General features: G+C 44.3%; 1 protein-coding gene across 2 annotated transcripts in view; it reads right to left on the bottom strand.

Annotated features, from left to right (window-relative positions):
- Positions 1 to 25,200, bottom strand: part of COX10 (cytochrome c oxidase assembly factor heme A:farnesyltransferase COX10) — a 126,283-nt gene that overhangs the window by 8,821 nt on the left and 92,262 nt on the right. The window contains exons 6-7 of one of the 2 annotated variants that reach the window (XM_070225740.1): positions 6,061 to 6,293; positions 5,470 to 5,848 (exon numbers count right to left, since the gene is read on the bottom strand). In XM_070225740.1, coding sequence (XP_070081841.1) covers positions 5,598 to 5,848; positions 6,061 to 6,293 — 484 coding nt within the window. In that variant the 3' untranslated portion in view covers positions 5,470 to 5,597. Of the gene's footprint in view, positions 1 to 5,469; positions 5,849 to 6,060; positions 6,294 to 25,200 lie in introns of those variants that run through there. The other variant, NM_001145274.1, reaches the window with a different exon arrangement.

Raw genomic sequence — 25,200 nt, 5'->3', positions numbered from 1 at the left:
CTGAATCCCACTGGAGCTGTCTGCACTGTGCACTGGGGGAGAAGCTGCTGCTGACAGACCTTTGTGCAGCTATAACACAGCAAATCTCAGGAACAACTAACATCGTTTAGCTTTCACAATTTCCACATGCTGATGTGCCATTTTCCTCAGCCCCCACACGGCCTGCCTTGCTCACCCTGCAGTGGGTAACCCCAGGGGCAGAACAACAGGCTTCGGACCCACGCCACTGGGGTGCTGAAGATGATGAGAAATTCTTTTTCACTATCTGATTAAGAAAAACAAAACAAGGGCCAGCCCAGTGGCGCAGCGGTAAAGTTGGCATGTTCCACTTCGGTGGCCCAGGGGTCGCCAGTTCGGATCCCGGGTGCAGACATGGCACCACTTGGCATGCCATGCTGTGGTAGGCGTCCCACATATAAAGTAGAGGAAGATGGGCATGGATGTTAGCTCAGGGCCAGTCTTGCCCAGCAAAAGAGGAGGATTGGCAGATGTTAGCTCAGGGCTAATCTTCCTCGGGGAAAAAAAAAAGATTAAAAAAAAAGAAAAACAAAACAAAACAGTAACAAAGGAGTTGGGGGAAAAAAATCAAGAGCCCCATGGATGTCCTTATACTTCTTTTATATTTTGTGACTTCTCTGGAGGAGGAAGGCAGTAGAGTCTCTTCAGTGCTCAGGGTGCCTGGAGGTCTGAATTGGCCCCATAGCCACCACAAAAACCACAAAAAGATCTAGGTGTTAAGAAGGGGGAGGAGGTCCTTCTGAACATTTGCATTCCCTCACTCGGCAGGCCGTCTGGGATGTACCCCGTTTTCTACAGCTACTCATCTTAGCTCTTTCCTCCCAACCAGACAGTTCCTTCCTTCAAGGCAGGCCCTTCACTCAGCGAGGCTGCAGGATTCCCGCCTCACATTGGCCCTGAGCTGCTTCCTCTCGGATGTCGCCCACCATCTACCAAGCCCCAGGAAAGGGCTTTTGCACAGGTCTACATGGTCAGGGTGGCTGAAATGTCGGTGCTGGGTATTTGATGTCCTGGCTGAGTAGTGAAAGTGGCCCTGGGTAGGACAGAGGAATGGAATGAGTTCAGTGGAATCTGCCTCCTTCAAACATGGATCCTTCATCCACTCCCACCTGGAGGCTCGTAGGTGTTCACAAGTTGCTGTTTCAAAGGACAATCAGACTGATGGTTTCCTTAATACTTAAAGGATGACAGGTTCACCGGGGAGGGCAGGAGAGGGGGCAGGAAGCGAAAGAAGGCACACAAGGCTTGGGAAGACAGTAAATGCAGGTGTCAGCTACTGACTCGTTTCCAGTACCGGGGGAGAACCCACCTGCCGCACACCTTAAACAGTCCTGGAAGTGGGTCCTGCCGCCCTCGCTCAGACCTCCAGTGGGTCTCTATGGTCTGTCAATAAAGTGTGGTCATGTGCTAGATAATGACGCTGCTGTCAACGATGGACCTCATGTAGGATGGTGGTCCCATAAGGTTGGTACATACAGCCTAGGTATATAGGAGGCTAGACCATCTAGGTTTGTGTTGTGTTTACACAACAACAAAATTGCCTAACAGCGGTTTCTCAGAACGTGTCCCCGTTGTTAAGCGACGCCTGTATGTGTGAATTCCTCACTAAGGCAGCTCGTCTCAGATCGTGTCCCCTGCCCTATACTATTGCTCTGGCTTTCATGCCTACAAACCTCTGTACATGCTCTTCCCTCTTCTTGGAAAGCACTTTCCTTCCTCAAGTACACTGGTCACAACTTAATTCAGAAGTCACTCTGTCCCAAAGTCTTCTTGGACCAATTTGAGGAGTTAAGAGAGCCCACGGCCCTCGGAAGACACCATTCCTGCTAAAGCTCTCAGCTCGGTTGGTCATTTGATCACCTGCCCGCCTCTCCCTGAAGAAGCTGAGACATGATTTCCATGAGGCTAGGGACTGGGTTTTAGTGATTTCTGTGTCTCTCAGTGCCCAGCACACAGTAGGTCCTCAACTGACCCCTGCACAATAAAGCAGTTATGGGGACCGGTTTACAAAGGTGGTGACCCCAGCAGGTCCCAGCCCAGGCTGTTGAGCAGAGTGGGTGTTCTCCTGGCCCCTCTTAGAGCCTCCTCACCTTCCATCTCCTCCTCTTCCTTACTATCAGGATAGTTCACTGGAGTATTCCAAAGACTTCCCTATTCACAGGCTTCTCCAAAGTGACCAGTCTCTGGGGGTTCAAAGACAAAATGGTTTGGAGATGCCACAGAAGAAAGGCAACATTTTTGGCCATTGTTTCTCAGAAGGGCTCTGTCAAGCGAACGTGTCCCCTAAGATAAGAACCCAGATGAGGGATATAACCTCTGTGGATAATACAAATGACCTCAACAGTGCATCTCAAATAATATCATCTGCCCAAATCCCTAGGTGTTTCCAAGGTATTCTAGCAGCTCGAGCTCTCTCTGGTTCTGTCTCTTCAGATTGGTGGTTTCTTAAATGTAGTCCCTGGACTAGGGCATCCTGCATCACCTGGAAACTTGTTAGAAATGCAAATTCTCAGGCCCCACTTCAGACCCGCTGAATCAGAAACTCCGGGGGCAGGGCCCAGGAATCTGGGTTTTATCAAGCCCTCAGGTGACTCTTACGTGCACTAAAGTTTGAGAACCACTGTTTAAGACTCTGGCGAGACCACAGGTACAGCCTCATACAATGCCCCATGATTGAAAGTATAAACTAACCCAAGGAAGATGGAACACAGGTTCATAAAGACAGCAATCTGTCCTTCTAGGCAGTACTGTCTCAGCGACCTTTCTGTAGAGATGGAAATGTTCTCTATCTGCACTGTCAACACGGCAGCTACTAGCCATGTGTGGCTGTGAGCATTTGAAATACGGCTGCTGGGACTGAGGAACTGAATTTTTAAGTTTATTTAGCTTAAATTTAAATAGCCACATGTGGCTGGTGGCTGTCCCGCTGGACAGTGCAGTTCTAGAAGGTGACAAAACCATATAAAATCATATTCAACCTAGTTCCTAAAATCCCAGCAATAAAAATCTTTAACCTACATTCTCTCAGATTCTGCCTTATTTCATTGTATTGCTTCCTCCTGTATAGTACATAACATATATACAATTATAAATATATAATATATATAATGTTTAATATTTGGCAACTGTCCTTGGATTAACCTAGTTTTCTCATCTGTGCAATGGAAGGTACTTACTCACTGATTCATTCATTCATTCAAAGATTTACTGCTTACCCCAAGTTTGCTCTACCTATCAAATTAACGTTTGGAAACTTTTCTCAAGCAGTTTAAAGCATTATGTAAAGTAGCATCATTCTTTCTGTATAAATTTGACAAGACTCTAGGTATATGATTTGATCTGAGGTAAATTAGAATTCTGGGGGCAGTAAACCATGTCGTTATTGTGTGCCCAACAATGCATCTTTAAGATTTAAAGGAAAAGCTGGGGCCAGCCCCGTGGCCGAGTGGTTAAGTTCACGCGCTCTGCTTCCTGCGACCCAGGGTTTCGCTGGTTCGGATCCTGGGTGTGGACATGGCACCACTCGTCAGGCCACGTTGAGGCGGTGTCCCATGTGCCACAACTAGAAGGACCTACAACTAAAAATACACAACCATGTGCTGGGGGGATTTGGGGAGAAAAAAGCAGAAAAAAAAAAAGAAGATTGGCAACAGTTGTTAGCTCAGGTGCCAATCTTTAACAAAAAAAAAGATTTAAAGGAAAAGGATATAATAGAAGTCCATCTCAAAAACCGGCAGAGGAAGTTCTTTGGTGATTACACAAATCTGTCAGATTGCTCTCTGGATAGAGGGTAGGTCCAGGTAGAGGATGGGTCTCATTTTTCAAGATACATGTGCATTTTCATCCTGCTACCTAAAACAAGGTATAACCTGGCCCTTAGCTGTTCCTCATAAATGAGTTTGTATACATATGATTAAATTTGAATTACAGAAAGACTATACCCAAATTTTGTTTAAAAATTTTATCTTAAAAACGCCTGGGAGGGCTTCACCAAATCCAGAGTGCCCCGAGCAGAGAAGGGCTGCTGCCTGAATGTCGCTTCAGCGGAGGGCTTCCGCAGGGCTTTCTCCGGCTGCTCACAGCTCCGGCCGACGTATGCCGAAGCCGAGCTCTTTACCAGGAAACTGCCTGGGAGGGCGACAAAGGCCTCTGCCCTCAGCAAGAACCTGGGCCCTAGCAGGGGCCAGCTCCCCAAGCCCCGATGGGACTGCCCGTGCCCCTCTGCAGTGATACCTGTCCCGGGAGCTGCAACACTTGCCTCTGGCCCTGACCCTCTCTGATGTGGGGCTGTCTCCATCACACAGGCAGGCAGCCTGGAGCAGGGCATCCACGTGCTGAAGCAGAGTGCATCGGTGTGGGTGGGAGGACGCTAGAGGATGTAGAGCCTGGGAGTCACTCACTCTCTTTCATGGTCTCCACCTCGAATGTCTGGGCAGCAGCAGAAAGGTGTGAAGCGGCACAGGAAGGAGAGGGTTAGGGGACGGGGGAGTTTGGGTCAAGTTAAGGTTGAAGTTCCAGGCAGAACCGAGGAGAAGGAATCTGATCAAGAGTTTGGTGGTATGCAGATGTGCTCTGTAAATTTAAATTGTAACCCGGGGGAAAACTCAGGTGTCACCTAGTCTGGGGAGGTCAAACCCATGCTATCCATCCTCTCCCCTCCTCCCTCACTTAAGACAGACATCACTAATGGACCCCAGGATGCTTTCCCGCCAAGCCTGGAGGCGCCTCACAGTCTGCAAAACAACAGCCAGGTAACAATTACCAACTACCCGGAGTTTACAAACCAGTAAAATCTCATGAGCTTTCTTGGTCTGTATCAATCCATCCACTGTACGCATGAGGAGTACTTCATAATAACTCACTTAATGCTCACAACAGCTCCTTGAGAAGGGACCATTATTAGCCCCACGAGGGGGATGAGGAGACACGAGCGTAGAGGCCACGTGCAGCTCGAAGGGCCCCCAGCTGACGTGCGGCCGTGCCCAGAGTCCCGGCTCTTCCTCTCCGTGGTGATGGGGCTCCACGTGGAGGGGGCCCTGGCTTTAGGCTCATTGCAGAGCAAACGAGCACATGCGTTTTAGAATACTGCATTTGTAGATGCATGAAACTCCAACATTTACAGGATATTAAAACTGTTCTAAGAGACAATCATGGTAAAGGTGGAATTGACTTTGTAAGCTTGCCAAATGGGAGTGTAAGAGCTTTTATGAAAAGTTTCAGAAATGCGGCTTACAAGGCAACGGTTTATGGTCAACTGCCTTTTGATCTCTCATGTGAAAAATATGTACTTACATATATTGCAGGAAACCTCACCACTTCCTTCCTAAGTGTCGGTCAAAAACACTAATTACTTGACTAATTAGACTGTGAAACTTCCCTTACAGATGGTAAAAATGAGCGATTTTCACCCCACAAATTTAGTTGTGATACACTACCAAAAAAAAATGTAGAAATGTTTCAATGGTTTTATTGTAGACAGCATGAATAATTTAAGCAAATCATATAAAAATAAATTGGAAACTAATGAGAATAGCGTGCTCTTTCATAGGGGGATAACCGAGTTCCGCGGAGTGGGGCACTCAGGCAGGAGGTTGCGAACAGGGACCATCTGCCCTGAGGCCCAGTGCCAGCCCTGCCTCCCCACCGCGGGCGGCCCCAGGAATCACCAGTCCCCACTTCTGCCTTGACTCGGGACTTTCAGGTCCTTTCTGCTCACGCTGCTGTCCTGTTGTCTTGGGCGGAGGCGGCCCTGCTCCCTCTGTGCCCTTGGACACTCCCTCAGGGAGAAGCGTGCACTCGCCCAGGAGCAGGGGGCCCGGCTCCTTCCGTTCTGCGTGTATAGTATTCAGACTGCCACATCAGCACATTGCCAGGAGAATTAGTGCTGAATAAAATGGAGTCTAACGCCACGTACCGCAGCTCAGGGCAGGAAATGCCTGACTAGCTTATGCTAATGCTTGCACGGGACAGCCACGGAGCCCTTGGTTTTGGCACCTACACCACAGGTCAGTTGAGAGAAGTGTCACCATGGGAGACACTCACCAGCATCGAGGCAGCCGGTAGCTGCTGTCCAGCCCATGACAGGCGGGATGGCCCCAACAACTGCTCCGACCCACGTGTTGGCAATGCTGATCCTCTTCAACGGGGTATAACAGCAGGTATACAGGAAAATGTTGAAGACCCCCAGGGCTCCTGTGAGTGGATTCACCCCCCAGGTCAGAAGGGCAACTCCTGGAAGAGCACAGCAGGTGGCAAAGGACACAGCTAGCAACGGGCTGGAAGAGAGCAGAGAACAGAGAGCAATCACTTTCCACTCCAGGCGACCAGCTGCGTGCAGACAGAGCCTCAGCCACCTCTACAGTGAAGCCACCTGCGAGGAGGCAGGGCTGGCGGTTTGGCTTCCTTCCTGTCCCGGGGCATCCTCTCTATGAAACTTAAAATGCGGAGGGATTGTTCGGCAGGAGCTCCAGCTGCTCTTCTTGGTTCTGCCAGCAGGGACTAAAGAAGTTAAGAGAGTCGAGGTTAGAGCGCCCTGGATCTGAATACAGGGTCCGTCCCCTCCTGGCTGTGGATGTCTCAGCCCCCCTTCACTCCTCTGTGCAGGAGAGACGCAGTGAGGACTAACGAGACAGTGCGTGCTTTACCAGGGTTCTGAGTTATAGTTAGTGTAAAGTAAATGACAGCTACAGATAAACCGCCCAGAACGCAATACTGTAAGATATGGGCAAACAACAGTAACTTAACTCTAGAAGCAGTTCTACCCATTTATTTATACGTTATTTAAAAATATCACCCACTTAGCAAGAATGGATAACAACAGTGTGCCTGTGTATATGCATCTGTCATAAAGCATAGGCTCAGTGTGGTACCAGCTCCATGCCAACAGTACAACATCGGGTGGCTGTCCTGCAGTGACAGTGTGCTTTCCGTTCAGTTTCAGTGCTGCAGCTTGGGTTATGGACATGGGATTTTCAAAAGAAGGCTTATTTCAAAATAAAACTCTGTAACAGTAATGATGATCAGATGCCCGATTCTCAACAGAGCCCAGTTTTTAAAGCCAGCTTTGTATGGAATCTTGTGAAAGACTTTTTGAAAGTGTAGATAAATTTGATCTACTCGTTCCTGATTACATGCATGTTCATTTATTCTTTCTTAGGAAACCTCGGAAGGTTCCTCAAGCCTGCCTTCTTACAGAGGTCATAATCCCAGCTCTGGGGAAACTGCGTAGTGATCAGTGATCCCACTCGATCGCAGATTCCACCCCGTGCTCACTGGAAAGCAGGAGCCACCACGTGCAGCGTGTAGGCCAGCTCCCCGGGGAGGCGATCTTTACCCGGCACACAGGCGAGGTAATACGCTTCCACTCACACGGCTGCAGTGTTCCCATGGCAAGAGCAAAGCCTGTCTGCGAGTCTGCCCCTTTAGGAAAAGGACTAACTTGCAGAATTATGACAAGTTAGATTCAGCCAGGAGTGGGGGTCAGGGAGTGGGAGAGCCCACCAGCTGAAAACACCAAGTGAAGTTGGGGCGAGAGAACGTGAGAGCTGGAGGTGATTCAGCCCCCTTCCGACATGGTGACCATCACTGACCCTCCCCCCGGGCCTGTGACCACACTGCCCCGAAGATGGAAGCCAATAGAGTGGGAGTTTTGATGGAAGAGAACATACAAGGAACACGTTGTTGAGGTGCTCACGACAGAAGAAGTGGGAGACTTCTCGGCGCGCGGTCAGCCCTGGGGGTGAGTTTCCATCCCCGTTCTAGCTGCCTCTTCTGAATCCTGCGGTCAGTGACCTCACACTTACCCCAGCACCCTCAACTGTTACTCTGCCCCGCCCTTCCCCCCACGCCCCAGGCTGACGATTCCCATTGCTGAATCTGCTCCTGCTGGGGACAGCCCTATGCTCCCGCGGACTGGCCCCGAGTCGAGAGGACGGCTTAACGGTGCTGGTGCCTGGCCGGAGCGGCCTTCCTTTCCTGTTCCGCGGAGGCACTGTGGTAGCTCCTTTTCGCGCCTGCTCAGGGCTCCACATTTACTCTAGCCCCTAATACCTCTCCAGAAGTCCTTCCCTCTTACGTGACGGTGGCAAATGCCCTCATCTTTACTTCCTGATCTTTCTCCCATTTTTGGGGAAGAGGCCATCTTCTCCATTTTTAAAGGTAAACTTTCCACTTCTGCTTTTCTTTAATCTCCTCCCCAATCAGTCTTTTATCTTCGATGTCCGCTGACTATTGACCTCCTGGGTCCTCAAATCCCTTACTTTGTCCATCCCCCAAGGTTCTTACTACCCCCTCTTCAAACCGAAGCATCCTGATGGCATAAGTGATACACGTAGTCTCTATTTCCTCCATCCCTCAATTTCCTGTTTGTTCCTCAACTCTACCCCTCACCACCTACTGACACCGATTTCTCTCAGGCAGTGACACACGCCATGTGACCCGAGACCACCTGGCTTCCCAATATAGCATACAATATAACGTTCCAGATGGAAGATCAGGAAGACACCCCTGTGTCGTTACATGTCACATATGCCCAGAAGGGAGAATTTAGATGGGTGAAAAGCAATGCAAATATTATAATTATTGTTCTTCTTTCCATAAGGTAGTTTATAGCTTATAAGAACAGATTTTTTCCCTTAGAGGACTGTAAAAAGCTAGTTTTATTTTGGGTGGGAGAAAAATGTGGCTCATAAACATTTTTACTTTTCCTGAATTGGACTTTATGTTAAAAAAAGGGAGGTTGTTCACTCCTTCTCCAAAGTCGTGGAAGCCAGTTGGATTCAAAGGTATTGGTGTTATGAAAAGCTCCTTTAGAAAAGCACACATGAATTTAATTTACTGAGATAGGCAATTTTAGATGGAAGTTTAGTTTCTGACCCTTGTTGGAATCAGAAAATCATGAGGTTCAATTTTGGAGTTTAAATTAGTGTGCTAAGGGGCACAAATGAAAACTGGGTAAGTTGACAAGCCACCAACAAAAACGAGAATATTTACCCAGGCAGCCATGGTCACGCTCAGCACCTGGGTACCTCGAGGACCCATCTGCCTCCCGGTACAGGGAGCCCTGCACGGTGACCACTGGGCCTTCTCACGCTATGGGAGAAGGTACTCCAACTGCAAACTCAGTGAAGTTTATTCTCCTGTGATGCTTTATTTTTCCTAAAACATATATTATAAAAGTAATACATATTCATTTCAGAAAATTTGGAACTATATAAAATTATAACGACATTTTAAATTAGTTATTCAGGGAAACATATTGGTTTATATCTTTCTAGCCTTTTTCCAATGATATATCTACTTAAAAAAATAACTGAGAACACAATGAATTGTAGTTTTGTTACTTTGTTTCAGTATATCTTAATAATTTCCCTACGCCATTAAGAATTCTTTTACATCATCATTATTAATAGCTACACAGCAGCCTATTCTGTGGACACACCATAATAAATTCAGTCCAGATACCCTTTCCGGACACTTAGTATTTTTCCTTTTTTTAAATTATAAATAATGTTGGGATGAATATCTCACGGACAGATCGTAGCTCAACACTCCAATTAGGATAAATTCCTAGATGTGAGATGGCTAAGCCAGATGACAGACACGTTCTTAGGGATTTTGACTTGTACCGCCAGTGTGTACCCCAGAAGAGTTTATGCTAGTTTACACTCCCACCAACAGCAGTGTATGAGAAAGCCTATTTCCGGGACCTGTACCAACACTGGGACGGCATTAAAAATAAAGCAAAACAAAAATTAACAAAGCAAAACAAGTTTATTGAGACAGATAGTATTATGCCCATTTTACAAATGAGAAACTGAGACTCAATACAAGTAGAATAACTTGGAAATGGACCCTGTGCTCAGGTTCTTTTGTTGGCTCATTCGTTTAATCCAGAGCGCCCCACCACTTGGAGTAACACGATTTACTCACTCTCTTATTTCCCGGGTCTGCTGGGGCCCTGGGGCGGCCAGCGTCTTTAGGCTGGTCACCTTCCACTGGGATCAGCCTTCTGTGGGTTCAAGCTCCTTCAGTTTACCTCATTGTGGAAAGAGCCTAACTTTCTATTACATTTCCTCAGATGAAAATGATTGGGAAGCACGAAATTAAAAAGAAAAAGGACAGACCTGGGATATAATGTGGTGTGCAAGACAGACATGGTCCCTGTCCTGGGGAACATATATTGGAGTGGGCGACAGAAAGGGGCAGTAATAGTCAAGTGTGGTGCACAGAGGGACACTGGGAGCACTAACCCAGCATCTGCAGGGGGCGGGTGGTGGACAGGGAAGGTTTCTAGGAAGAAGTGACATTTAAACTGAGACCTAACGGACAGGTGAGAGACAGGCAGAGGGCGGAGAAGAGGGTTTCAGGCAGTGAGCAGGCGTCAGGTGAGAAAGCACAAGCATGGCGGGCACAGCCCTGCGGCATGGCAGGAGGGGAGGAGGTGTCAGAGGGCAGGGGGTTAGGAGGCCACACGGAGGCAGGGCAGAGTCAGCACAGTTGTCTCTGTTCTTTAAATGGGAAGAAAATGATCAGGTCTGCTTGCAGAAGGATCACTCTGCCTGCCATGATGGCCAGCAAAGGTACACAAGCATTCACTCACCTACCCAGAGAAGCCCACAGGACGCATTTTTTGAGGAAAAACAGTAAGCACACCGCCACACAATTTTTATCCAATGCTCAGTTGAAAGAAACAGCATTCAGCTAGTTAGTATCTTTAATCTATCTTCCAGATATTCCAAAATACACTGGTGGAGCAAGTCTGATCAGCAGAGTGCTACACTCCCCTTCCCTGGGGGCTCCTGGTCCACTGGCACGAGGGGGACGAGGGCTGGCATTTTTAGCTCTATTATTCTGCGCTCTTTGTCTCTCCCTAGTCATATTCTTTCAAGCTTTTTTTGGATAATTCTGTCACATTTTACATACCTTTGCAAATTAACTGAAGCCTTGTTTGAAATAAAGTGGAGTAAAGGAGTTAACTAAACAAAGGGTAACTATAGGATTTTGGTTAGAATCTTTGCACAACGAAAATATATCAGTAAAAGAAGTGAAGGATTTTTTTGAAACTGCAAGTAGTAAGAGGACTGGCAAGAATAATGGTTCTGGGGTAAAGAGAAAACATATCATGTGGTATCTGGGTTATTTTTTAATTTACCATAAAATCTTTAAATATCATGGTGCTATTAAAATTGTTTAAATTTAGCTGTTTTAATAGAGATCTATTTCTGATACAGAAAGAGATTAGAAAAGTGTGTCCATTTCTCGTCTCAGTTGAACACAGCTATGATTCTCTGCCTTAGTACTTATAACAGTCAGAGCTAAATCTCAAAGACCTGAAGGGCCATCCTGTCAATGATCTCTTGTTACTTTAGGTCAATTACTCCATACACTCTTCCTCCTCATCATGCTGCTCTGCCTTGAACAAAAAGCCCATTTGCTCTGCCTGTTCACAGATAGCTTTGGAAAGTATTCTAAACCTGGAGACACCCGTACACACACAGAGTTATTCCTCTTTTTATCATTTGTTCTTTATTTAAAATTTTGTTTAAATTGTTTTCATTAGTCTTTTTGCACCTTTTATCATGTAAATTCCTCAGCAGGTCACTTTGCTTCCATTTCAAGCGCCATTCTAAGGTCTGGTTTCTAGGGGCAAGATCACAAGAAGGAACGAATGCTAAGCAGGCTTCCTTGGGTTCCCTGGGCTGAGTGTTACCTGAGGGGAAGTGGCTGAACTGGCACTTCCTGGTAGAACCCGTGGTTCTATTTAAGCGCGGTCCCTGGACCCGTAGCATCAGCGTCACCCAGGAACTTGTTAGGAATCCAGGTGCTCTTGAGGCTTGCTGAAGTCCGAGACCCACCGAGACACCACTGCCAGTGTGACGCTGGTCCCATCTGGCATATGTCTAGCAAGGCAACACAAGCTGAGCCTACAGAAGCCCTCTGTCCTCACTCCACCTCCAGCGCTGACTGCGGCAGGCCTGAGTGGGTCGCCCAGTTCGGCTCTCTTTATACATATATCTCTTGACATAGTCTAGTGGGAAGAACACAGAGCAGCAAACCAGCTCTGCTATCAAACAACTGAGGAACTGCAGGCGCACCCCTCCCCCTTCCTGTTCCATCTACCTTGATTTAATATAGTCATACAGTTAAGAGTGTCTGGCCGCTCAAAGGGTGAGATGAAGCAAGTGTGGCAAAGGCTTGATCACTGTTGATTCTGGATGAGGGGTATATTGGGGTCACTGTACTATCTCTATTAACTTGGAACATTTTCATAACAAAAATTGACAAAAAAATATGAAAAGCATTTTTAACAGTGCTTTACTCTTCTTTATTAGTATTTTTATTATATTCTGGCATCTGTCGAGCAGCATGACTAAGCATGCTGAACAGCAATCAGGTGGTCTGAGTTCAAGTTCCGACTCTGATGTTAACGAGCCAAGTAAGTGGGCAAATTATTTCACCTTGCTGGTCCTCAGTTTCCTTAACTGTAAATAGGGGTCTACTGGAGCTCTTTTGATGGCAAGATTGAAACCCAAGTCAAAGTGGCCTAAGCAAAAAGGCTGAGTAACAAGACCACAGGGAAGGCGGGGCTTCTACGCCGTTAAGCTGCGTGACCTTGAGCCAATTATTTAACATGTTGGCCTTAGTTTCTTCATCCATAAAATGGGAGCTACTTCCTTCATAGGGTTAAGAATTAAATGCAATAATGTAAACAAAGCACCTAGCAGAGTGCTCACTGAGCAGTGTTCCCTTGTTCATTCATTCATTCCAATCGCTCATTGCCCATCCAGTCAGCCGCTATGCTAAGTGTGGGTACACAGCAGTGAACAGGAGACAGCAAAGTTCAGTCTAGAATGGAAGACAGACATTAAACAAATACACACAAGTACTCTGAACCCTCAAATTGTAAAATCAGCTACAAGAAAAAGAAGAGGTGAAATGAGAGAATTATGTAAATAGGGAGGAACTATTTAGATAGAGTTGGAGAGAAACCTACAGTACATTTTTTCCACTGATATTTTTTCAAACTTATAAAAAGTTATGGTTGTATATTAGAATATGAAAATATATGTGTATATACTCAAGAATGTCATTTCTTAATTATAAATTACAAATGTATGATGGCTGTGAAGCATGTTTCTACTATTTTTATTTTAATTATTATTTTAAGAATTTAATTTTATCATATCAAATTACAAAAAAACTAAACCAGCACCAGGAAAAACTAGACTGATCACATGCAAAACATTTAAAAAAAAATGTTGGTTCTCTTGTACATCTACAACAGCAAGTGTAATGGCCTTTATTAGGAACAGAGGAGGGGCCGGCCCAGTGGCGCAGCGGTTAAGTTCACACGTTCCGCTTCTCGGCGGCCCGGGTTTCGCCGGTTCGGATCCCGGGTGCGGACATGGCACCGCTTGGAACGCCATGCTGTGGTAGGCGTCCCACATATAAAGTAGAGGAAGATGGGCATAATGTTAGCTCAGGGCCAGGCTTCCTCAGCAAAAAGAGGAGAACTGGCAGTAGTTAGCTCAGGGCTAATCCTCCTCCTCAAAAAAGGAAGAGAGGAATTAATATCTCTGTGAGTGGTTCTCGCTGGAGTGCATTTATATAAGAAAGATCAGAAAAGCAGCTGAATGGGTATGATGCTATTGCAAAAAAGTTCTAATTTTCAATAAAACAGAGTAAATGTATGAATAAGGAAAATAGCACTATTTGGAAGATGGTGGCAGAAAAAAATCTAGTGATTGTCTTGAACTAAAAAAATTCTTTTCTATTCATTCACTCACTCATGCAAATAGGTTCATGGCTCATGCTGAGGCTTGAATGATGGTTTATTTCCAAACTCATATCCCAAACCAAATTACATTTTCAATTGAGATCTCTTTCTACTGAGTATCAATGCATGGCGTCTTTCTACTTTGGCCTTTCCTGCCCAAGGCTACTGTAGACAAGAAACGAATAGCCTATGAGTGGGGAGAAATTTGTCAACAGATTTCTATGAATTATTTATTCCTCCTTTAAAATACAGTTATTTCTTTGTTTATTAAATACCAATCCTTAGTAGCTCTATCAAAGTGGAATTTTCTATAGAAATTAGGAACAAGTGAAAATATACAAGCTTTAATTTGATGCCTACTTATTGCACTTAATAAATCTAATTTAAATTACTTGACTTTTAAATAACTTATGGGAGTAACGTGGCCTTTCTGTTTAAGTAACGTGTCAGAGAAGTCTATGAAACGTTATATTAAATCAAGAAAGCTTTATATTTTAAGCAGCTCTGCAGGTAATTGGTTTATACAAAAATTAATCTTATACTTCTTGGTCATTCTTCCAGAATAAATGATTTTTAAATTACAAAATAAAATTTCCTTTCTTCAAAAAACAAAAGAAAACCCCAAACCTTAATCAAATCAAGCCAATTTAACTTTAATTTCCTGCATAAATCCCATATTTAAGCTTTGCCCTGAGTTTTTAGGGAAAGCCTCTACAGATAACTGTTTTGAAAATGAGTCCCCAGACTCTTATTCAGTTTTCTATTTCTGAACAAGTCTCAAGTTATAAATACCACATGGTATCAGAGGACTGATGTAAATTCAGAATTTAAGGAATATGTGAAGAAAATGAGGACACACATTTTAAAAGAAAATTAATTACAGCCAATTTTCGAAAAGCTATCAATTGCTCATAAAATGATGGTGGCCTACTTAAAAAATTAAATTAAATTTTAAAAGATGTTTAAGAGAAATTCAAGAATGAGCAACTATTTTTGGCGTGATTTTAATGAGAATGTGGAGACTATGGCATTGTATTATGAAAAACTTTTTTTCAAGAAAGAAAACAAAGCAGGTCTGAGCTGAGTGAGTTTTTGAAAATCAACAGAAAGAATCTTATTAATCAAAGAGGAGGATAAGAAAGATGCAGGCTGGGAAAAAAAAAAAGTTAAGGTGCACCTTAGCCCACTGTGGACCTCTGAGATTCAGCCTTCTAATTCACGGAGAAGCAAATGGTGACCTGAATTATGCTACATCGATTCAGCTTAAATTAAGGAGAGGCTATTTATACAAAGACTCTGGGATTTCCAAAGAGAGGGGATTCCTATTGTTTGATCCCACCTACGAACATCAAGTTTCTAGGGTAGCGGTCCAATCTCAGCACAGTTCTCACACGCCCTGAGCACAAGGACCGCCTGCTGAATTCCTCCATTACCCCCAGCTCCCTGGGCACCTCGTGCCTGCCACACGGGAGACATACTTTCTCCTTTTGCCTGGTTGAGCCAGATGGCTTAATTCTCTGACCCCTCCCTTTCTAATTTATAGGACTCGATAAAAAAAGCAGGTTTGTTCATCTACATAAAATTAGGGTAAGTGAATTTTAGAGTCTTTGAAAAGCTTTAATGAAACACAATTTATAAAAAATGAAGCTAGGAAATAAAACTGTCCCTTCCTGTGGCCTGTAGACTCCCTGGGCGCTGCGTGCGCGTGTGGCTACCTGGAGATAAAGGTGCGGAGGTAGGTGACTCCATCTCCTGTACAGCCGGCTTGGGAGCGGAGCCTGTGGTCTGGGACGGTCTTTGCAAACACAGACGTCCAGAGGAGCGGGCTGGCAATATGCAGGGCAGAGTGGGCCTCCTTTAAGAAGCAGGAAGTGCTGAGGACTATGGGAACTGCTCTTCAGGTTTGGCTGGCAGACAGATACCATGCGGGAAAGCGCCAAAGAAGCCCAGAAATGTGGGGTTTTATGTTAAAATTTGCTCTTTTTAAATGTTGGCAACGGTAGAAACGCACAGCAGGGCAAACAAAGAACGCCTCTTCAGGATTTGGGCTGTTGGCTGCTGTTTTGCAGCGTGCGGTTCAGGTGAAAGGTCTGTTCTTGAAGCACTTGCAGCCCCTGCGCCCTGGAACTGACCCCCGCCCCCCATACCTCCCGGTACTTCTCTCCAACTTTCGTGTGGCCATTTCTTCCTCATCCTCCCAGATTCTGCCTAGGCATCAGAACAAGTCCTGCAAGAACATTTCCCTCATCCCTGGCTCCTGCCCAGCCCTCCCTCCGGGTAATCCCCACGCCCGCAGGCCCGCACAGGGCTTCTTATTCCTGCTGCTGCCTTGCCAGCCCATCCCACCACATCATAACTTCAGTGCCTCCTCTCTGTACCATGCATCCTTATGTTCCCTGTCTCTAAGACTGGTGCCCAAAATGTTGTGTGAAACAAACTTTTACAAACCATGCAAAAGCGAGAACCCTATCTTAAGACTATGGTTCACACAATACCAAGAAATGGGATAGCATTTGATCCTGTCAAACCTTTTCACATCATCTTATTTGAAAAGAGAAGTTTGGGGCCGGCCCCATGGCATAGTGGTTAAGTTCGGCGTGCTGTTTCGGCAGCCTGGGTTCTCGGGTTCAGATCCCAGGCGTGGACCTACACAACTCGTCATTCATGCTATGGCACTGACCCACATATAAAGTGGACGAAGACTGGCAACAGATGTTAGCTCAGGGCTAATCTTTGTCAGCAAAAGAAAAAAAGGAGAGAAGAAATAAAGTGATAGGACGTTAGACTAAATGACTCCAGATTATTAGTAAAAGGTGTTTGCTCCTATGCCTTACTTCTCACGTGGCTACGAGTGATTGACTAAGTTACTATGATGCGATACTTAACTCTTTATATTCAAATTTATTAGAATATCTGAATATTTTCCAGATATTCAGTTTTGGGACCTGAAAAAGGGATATGGGACCTGAAGAACCACCCCCCAAGATTGCTGTCAACAAATGGATACAACTCATGATGCTTCAAAATAATCATAAATGCTTTTTTTTCCTTATGACCATGAGAGAAGGGAATGTTAACTTTCAGAAAATCCCAGCGTTCCTCTCATCACCCATTGTAATGACTAAGCATGATGATGTGTACAAAAACTTTCTGCTGGCTCTTCACACCATGGTTCATGGTTCATAAGAATAAAGTTCTGTACATTAGCGCCACTATTATTAAGTTGAAACCAAACTGTTTTTCTGGCCATTTCGAACGACTGGTTAACATTAAAAAAAGAAATTTCTATACTTATAAAATGTTTATGTTCTTATTACATTTGCAATATATACACACCAAGAGACTAATCATAACAACCCTCAGAAACTGCGCAGAGCTTCAGCCTGGTCCGGGTGCACGTCTGCGAGACGAGTGGGACTGGGGGATGAATAATATTCGCAGCTCCCCTGCAGCCCGCAAAATGTTTACATTTGCTTAAGTGCTTACTGGTAAAACCTTCAGCAAATTTGAAAAATGTCTCCTGTAAATCCCTATAATACTTAAGCTAAACCCTGTTCTTTAAGTTAATAATGCCAACTAAACAATCCATTCATTTCATTTTGAAAACTCAATCTTCATTGTTCATTTAAAAACCAGGTACTGGCTGAGCCTGATTCCAAGTGTTTAATTTATCCTCTCTAAATAACCTTTCACTCTCCTCTTATCGTTCTATCTCTCCTGCTTAGAGCCCACACCTAAAGCTTACAAGTTATGGATCACTCTCATCTGATCCATTAAGTTGGAAAAACTAATGCTGACATGTGTTATTTCTCTGTCAACATCACCAAGCTGGAAAATGGATAATTCAAAGGGGACATAATCAAAATACAGATGTGTTTCAAAATAACAAGGAAGAAGGCCCAGTCTGGGCCCCACTTCTTCAGGAAGCTTTCGCTGTCCAATCTGTCCTTATCTGTATCTTCTTTTTTTGACCTCCCAGAGAACTTCTTGTTTGTACCAATTCACTCATTTCACTGAAAACGTATTTATGAGTGGCTTTGTCCTGTCTGCTAAGCATTTTATGAATCTGGCTAATTTTTTCACCCAGATTATAAGCCTTTTTTGAGCATAATAAAAATAAAACTGACAATGCTGGTAACATTATAGGTAATCAACAGATTCTTAATGAATTAAATTAAACAAGGGAATTAGTTAATTCTAAAACATAGAGAAGAAACGTTAGGCCTTTACATTCTTAAGAAAGTTAATTTTAATTAGGATAGATCAGGAAAAGGTTATTACTTAAAAAAAATACACGTGTAAGATACATGAGAAATTTAAGTCTGAAAGACTTCAAGTTAAAGATGGCAGATTAGAGGTGTCTGTAGCCTCTGTCCTCTCTGAAAACAAAGAAGAGAACATAACACAGAAAACTCCAACTTTGATAAACCAGGAAACACTGCTACAGAAGAGGTGCCCAACGCAGGGAGGATGGCCAGAGGATGCATCCTCTGTGCATCTGAGGGAAACGCACGACTCAGTCAACGTGCAGCTTAAGAATCTCTTCCTTAGGCTTTGACTACAAATCACGGAAAGAGCTGGACCTGAAGTGTGTGTACTGGGGGTGGGGGAGTGGATCATAGTTAGAAAGTTACGAAGCAGAATCAGGGCTTGAGACACACACCTGGCCGAGAGCAAGCTCAAGTGATGTGGAAGCAGCCCTGGAAGGAGCAGCCTTGGGTCCTTCTGGCCCCCTCACTCCCTGCCCCCATGCTTAATTGTCCCCACATTCCTTTCCCTTGCCACAGGGCCTGGAACAGGGATGAAATATCTGGCCTAAGCTTGGGCAATCAAATTTTCTCCCACAAGGCTTTAGAAGTGGAACAGATGACTCAGCCGGGAGACCCTGGGGGCTAAGGCTGAGGTTACCATTCTGATGACGGGTCAATTCAAGAGAAAGTGGGATCAGAAGAACCAATATGCAGAGAGATAAAAATACAGTGGAAGTACAGGGAAAAGCAGAGATAAACAGTGGGGGTGGAAGCTAAAGTGTAACTGGTGAAGTGGTGAGTGGTGAGTCTTTCCAGAAGTCTGGCTACAAAAAGAGGAGAGTAGAAGAGAAACAAGATGGAGCCGCTGATATAAGAGACTTTTCTCTAAGACAGAAGGACCACTTGTTCAAATATCATGCCAGAAGAAAAGGGCAGTGGGGTGGGGAGAGGTACTGAGAGACCCAGGGAGAGTCTGAGCGCAGCACCTGCTCTCAGGCAAGCTGGCCTCTAGGTCTTAGAGCCTGGAGACCAGCAGGTAGAAACGGGGTCCCAGAGGTCAATGGGCCCCCAAGTTCCAAAAACAGGTGTTAGATTCTGGCAGCTATAATCTGTGGAAAAATACTTGGTTCTTTCCTCCTAAGAAGAACTGAGGTATGCCAGGAACATCTCCTGGACATTCACTTTTAACCACTTCTCTGCCTCTGAGCCTCCCCAGGGCCACCCTAAAACTACAGAAGCCATGTTATCCAACTGGAACCAATGCTGCAAGTAAACACAGAGCTTCATTCAGCAGGAGTTCAAGGACACTGGACACCTGCGTGATATAAAAGGGGCGGGAAGGAAGGGAGCTCCCAGGGAGAATATAAAAGCAGCAGAGAAAGACGAGGCTCTGAGGGGTCAGATAAACTACTTCTTGATTTTGCCTGTGACAAGTTCCAGTCGCCAACACGTGCATCCAGACTACCAGAAGCTGTGGATCCCTAAGCCTCAGGGGAAGAGAGACTCTCAGCCTCAGGAGAAGAGATACAGTTTGGTTTGGCTCCAAGTTAATAGGGATGAACCCTGTGGTGAGCAGCCGATACTAGAGGTTAAAACAGTGCCATTCTGACGCTCTGGAGCACTTCTCTCCAGACGTCCTCAAATGCTAGAGCTTCAGATGCCAGAGCTCTTTAGCCAAATGCACCATGACTCCGGGTTCATCCACGAGCATCTGGGATGCTTCCTAAGTGATGTGAGGTACAATGCACTCAGTTTCGTCAAGTGGCCCCCAAGCCATTAAAGACTGATAAATAATTCCATCATAAAGGCCCCAGAGCTGAAGTAAAAAGCAGACAGCCAACGGGGTCAAGTGTTCTCACAGAAATTACATTTGGTAATTAGAAACTGCAAAAGGATGTTTCTATTAACCACCTGCAATTATTGTAAGGCCACAGTGTTGTCTAGAATAGGCAATCAGAATAACTAATGGCTGCTTGTGTCTGCAAGAGTTCGGATGAATTTAAACATGTTATCTTAGTATAAAAATGCCTTTTCTTTCCACTAGTGAGGAAGACAGGAAAAACCATCTTTTCCCAAAGAATGGACACTTTTTTTTTTTACTGTGATACCTTAGGCATACAGAAATGTAGGTATTTATGTAGGTAACCAACAGATGATTAATTAAAACTACTGTCCTCTGTATTCTCCTTGGGAAAATAAAACAAATGATAATGTAACTTCATAGATTTTATTCACATTAAGTGGTATTTTAGCTGTAAAGATTTTCCCCTTTGACACTTAAAAAAATTACAGAAAATTTCTGTTGCCTAAAATGTAAAGGGTATGTTTTTGCTGTAATTGACTATTTCAGATATAGCCAATTATCTTCCTATTCCTTGTTTATTAAATATATTTGATGTCACTTTCTCCATCATCCGAAACAATATAGGTAAACAGCAGGTCAGTAAAAGGAAAGGCAAGCAGCACCAAGGCTGGCAATCAAAGACGTGACAGGACCGGACACTTTCCTTTTCTTGAAACACAGGGGAGCTGCAGTTAATTCAGTTTATTTAGGTCAGGCCCTAAGGTGAAAATATACTATACTCAAAATTATCCTTCAAAGTTCCCTGAAGTCACCCATTAAGTACAAGTGAGGTTATCTATGTACAATTCTGGAAATAATGACTATGTCCACTAAAGCTTGAGAATCACTGAGTTCAATTAAAAGAGGGAACAAAAGAAAAGTCTGTATTTAGATGGCTGGGCATTCATACCACTCTGCCTTTAAGAGGACTCTCAGTAGAGCAGAGGTGGAGAATTCTAAGGGGTTCTGCTCCCTGCAGCGTTTACGCCACTCTGTCTAAACAGTGAGCGCTGGCAACCCAACTAAATAGCCACCTTTTCTGTTGTGGCGGTTGAGAGGATTTGACTGCCAGAGGGGCTGCGCCTTCTCTGGGGATGTTCTAATGTCTGCTTTGCTACTCTACCTTACAATGAATTATGTGGTGCTTGTACAAAGAGCTGCAGAATTTAGGAAAGGTGGAGATGTTGATAGCAGATGGGAACATTTCAGAGAAGAGGTGCTATCACCTAAGACTTCTCTGCCTAGCCCAGTTTCACGGGGCAGCGGGTCTGTGAAGCAGCTCGCGTTGGCATGCCAGAAGCAGGACTCCTACAGTCGGTTTTGCATATTCACCTTGTATCTTGTGCCCTTGCTAAATTCACTTCTTCGTTCTGGTAGCTTTATTATAGATTTGTTTCAATTTTCCATGTAAACAATCACATTGTCTGTTTCATTTCCTCCTTTCTAATACACATGCCCTTTATTTCTTCTTCTTGCCTTGTTGTACTAGTCAGGAGCTCCAGAACAACACAGACCATGGCCCACTTCCTACAGAAGAGCCCTCACAACTTAGTGTGGCAGGTACATCTTCCCCAACCTCCTTCCCAGCTTAGCTCCTTACTATTCTCCTATGCCAATCCTCCCCTCGAAGTCCAGCCAGGCCATTTGTTTTTATCCTTAAACACACATTTTGTACTTCCCTCTCTGTACCTTTGCTTACCATGCTCATCTTGCCTGGCATGGTCTTTGCTTTATTGTCCACCTATCCAAAGTCGATTCATCTGTCAGGGTCTACAAGTTCTCTCTTTAACGTGCATGCTCACTTTCTCTCTTAATTCCCCACTCCTGTCCTTCTCATTGCCTTGATGCCGTATGTCAGGTGTTCATGCCTCAGTGTCTTCATGTCTGTATCTCCCCAGCCTGGGAGGTCACTTCTACTTCTCTAACATCTGTCTGTCCATCTGTCCATTTGTCCATCTGTCTGTCTGACCATCTGTCCATCCGTCCATCCATCCACCCACCCATCCACCCCTCACATTAAGCAGCAGCGATCTGCCAGACGTGATGGCTAACATACACGCTCCACGATGTTAGGGATTTTTTTCTCTTTTGTTCACTGCTGTATCACAGCATTAAAAATGGTCTCTAGTACACATTAGGCACTCAGAAAATATGTTAATGACCTTAGGCATCAGAGATATACAGAAGACTCAATCCTTGTCTTGGAAGAACTCACAATGTAATAAAGAGTCACAGTAATAAACGTAATAAAGGAAAGAGACAGTGTGTACTAGGTTAGGGAGTGCTATGATAGAGAGATGTGCAAAGAACAATGAAAGCACCAGGACAAAACATCCGCCACCACCTCACTGCAGCATGGAAGTTGCTATCCCTTCCAGAAGAAGTAATGCTTGGCATAAAACCTACCCAGGCAATCAAAGGGCAAGGTGAGCACACCTGGCAGAGACGAGAGAAAGCACGGCACTCAGTGAAAAAATCAGCAGTTCCATTTAGTCACAATATAACCTATAAGCATAAATGAAAAAAGGAGAACCTAGTGGGGGATGAAGCTAGAAGGACCTGGAAGGATCAGACTCCTAAAGGCCTTAAATGACACAGTAAAGAATTTAAAACAAATTTTTTCTTAAATGTGTTTGGAAGACCCGCAAATGTTTTAAGCCAGAAACCAATGTGATCTCTTAAGGAAGACCTATCTGCCAGCCGAGTGGAAGAAAGATGGAAAGAGGGTTAGAGAGAAGGTAGAGAAACCAGTTGGGGTGTGGTTGTATAACCCACGCCAAACTGATGATGGCTTGAAACTAAAGCAGTGGGGTGAGGGCACGGACTCCAGGGTAATTCAGGAGGCTGAAAAGACATGATTTGTTGAATAATCAGATGAAGGGAATAAGAGAAATAGAAAGTCTAGAATGACTTACAGATGCCTGACTTTGGAATGTAAACTAACAAGTATATAAGGTAAAAGACAGATTTGGGAGAGAAAATGACGAACTCGGGTATACACTTATGGAATCCAGGATGCCTACAGGGACATCACAAAAAAGAGTCTCAAAGGGTTAGGCTCAGAAGAGCAATCTGGGCTGGAGGTACAGCAGTGTAGAGTGTAGTAACTGCACGGGAAGAGTGAGATGAGAAGGAGGACCACCGGCAAAGAGCAGTTAGAGGAGGAAGGAACAGAGAGAAGAGCTTGGAAAGGACAGCCAGAATGGCTCAGTTCTTACTCACTCTCGTTCTCAGCTTCAAGACCTCATTCCCTCTGATAAGTCACTCTTGACCTCCTCGGTTTGGGTCAGGTTCTCTCCTCTTCGTGCTCCCACATCATCTAAGCATGTCCCTATTATAGTATTTACCACCACACTTCTGGTGTCTAGCATGGTGCCGGGCTGGTAGGTGCATTCAAAAAATACATCTCTTGAGGGAACTCTACCTTTGATAACACTAAGTGTCCTTATGCACGTGTGTCGCCATCTCTTTAGTGTGATTCTAAGAGATGGAGACCATGTCATTTACCTCTTGGTAACTCTAGCAACCAGCAAACTTCTCTACAGGGACAACATTCTCCACAGACACGTCCAGATGATGACAGTATGAACGAAGGATTCAATAACCCCTGAACGAACTGAAGGAACCCTTGAATGAACTGGTCTTACCAACTTCAACATGATAATGGAAACATGTACCTTTCACTTTCTGAGTTCTCTTATTTGCCAAATGTTTTGCCTGCTTCTCCCTATGCCCTGAAACTAATCTGAATTTTTTGTTATTGCCTGATAAGTACCGAAATATTTATATTTCAAAGCAATTTTGAAAACGTATGCAAGTTCTGCAAACAACTCTACATTTGTCGAGTTTTAAACCTGTTCCCCAGCAATGCACTTTTATTTACATGGTTTTATTGATTTTATTGTTATCCCAACAATAATGTTATGAGATGAACAAGGTAGGAAATTTGATCCCATTCTACCTGTGAGGAAGCACTGGTATGGAAAGATTAATTCAATGACTTACCTAAACTTAGTCAGCTGGATAACATTTTTCACTGGACTATGATTACTATATGAAGAATACCTGAAGACTGAGATGTTTTTTATTATATAAATTTTTTAAAAATTGCTTTAAACTTTTCCCAGTCACCAAGTTAAAATTGGATTACAGCGAATCTGACTTTCTAATAAGAAGGTAAACTTCCCTGACATTTACCTTTATTACCTGGCTTTGAGTCTGCAGATTCAACTGCTCAAGTGGGTTTACTCGCTCTTCAATGTGAGTTCCTGGTATGCGACATATGAATTCTCTGCCAGAGAATAAAAGGGAGCTCTAAGCCCAATTCCCCCCTCACAACAATCATTCAGAGCCATGACATTTTTGCCAGAAATATCTAAACAAGTCAATTGACCATATTTATCTTTTCCAATTTATAAGAAAACATAAAAATATTGAGTATCATTTTTAAGAAGCTATTTAAAGGGGTCTGTATTTCAATGTCTACTCACAAACTGATTTAGATACATCATACTTTCCATTTACGTGTGTTTTCTTTTCTAGGCAAAATAAGCAACTGGAATTTGTATGAAATAGCCTTAAAAATAAGGAAATTCTGTGAACATCAGAATCATCACCATCATCCCCTTCATACAGGGTGGCATATAGTTATCATCCAAACTAGACATTGTTGACAGTGAAAGAGGACACCATCAACAATTCTGCTATGATAACAGGTGTAAGCCAGGATTATCCTGGGCAAACTGGGACGAACAGCCACTCGACCCTTAGCTGCCTTTACACTCATACCATGCAGCACAGCACTGTCCCTACATCATCTCTTTGATTACAGTTATCACCTAATTTTTAAAACTGGAACCTTCTCTCCTCTTTCTTTTCACTGTCTTGGTTTAACCCCTGGATCCAGCTGAACTGCTAGAGATGCATGCTTGGGCTAAGATCTCTGGCCAAGAGCGTCCTCCTCCCTGCTTGTTTCAAGGCCATACGCTCTAAGTGGTTCTCACTGGGAGCTGTTCTTTGGTATTCTGTCTCTGAGGATATTCTCCTAATACCATCAAAGTGTCCCTTCTTATTTTTTAAGAACTAACAGGCAGAAGTTTGGTCTCCCTAGAGTGGTGTTTTCTTTTCATGGACTAAGAGACTTTTAGAGACAGTTATGCGTAGTCGTTAGGAACTCAAAGTGTGGAGTCAAATGGACTAGGCTAAATTTTGGTTCTGTTACTTATTTGTAATACTTGTATCCTTATAGTTTTCTCACCTGAGTATTGGGGGGAAGTTAACAGCACTACCTCATGGTGCTATAATGAGAATTA

Source organism: Equus caballus, chromosome 11 (genome assembly GCF_041296265.1).
Source record: "Equus caballus isolate H_3958 breed thoroughbred chromosome 11, TB-T2T, whole genome shotgun sequence".
NCBI lineage: Eukaryota > Metazoa > Chordata > Mammalia > Perissodactyla > Equidae > Equus > Equus caballus.
This window is presented reverse-complemented; position numbering and strand designations above follow the sequence as displayed.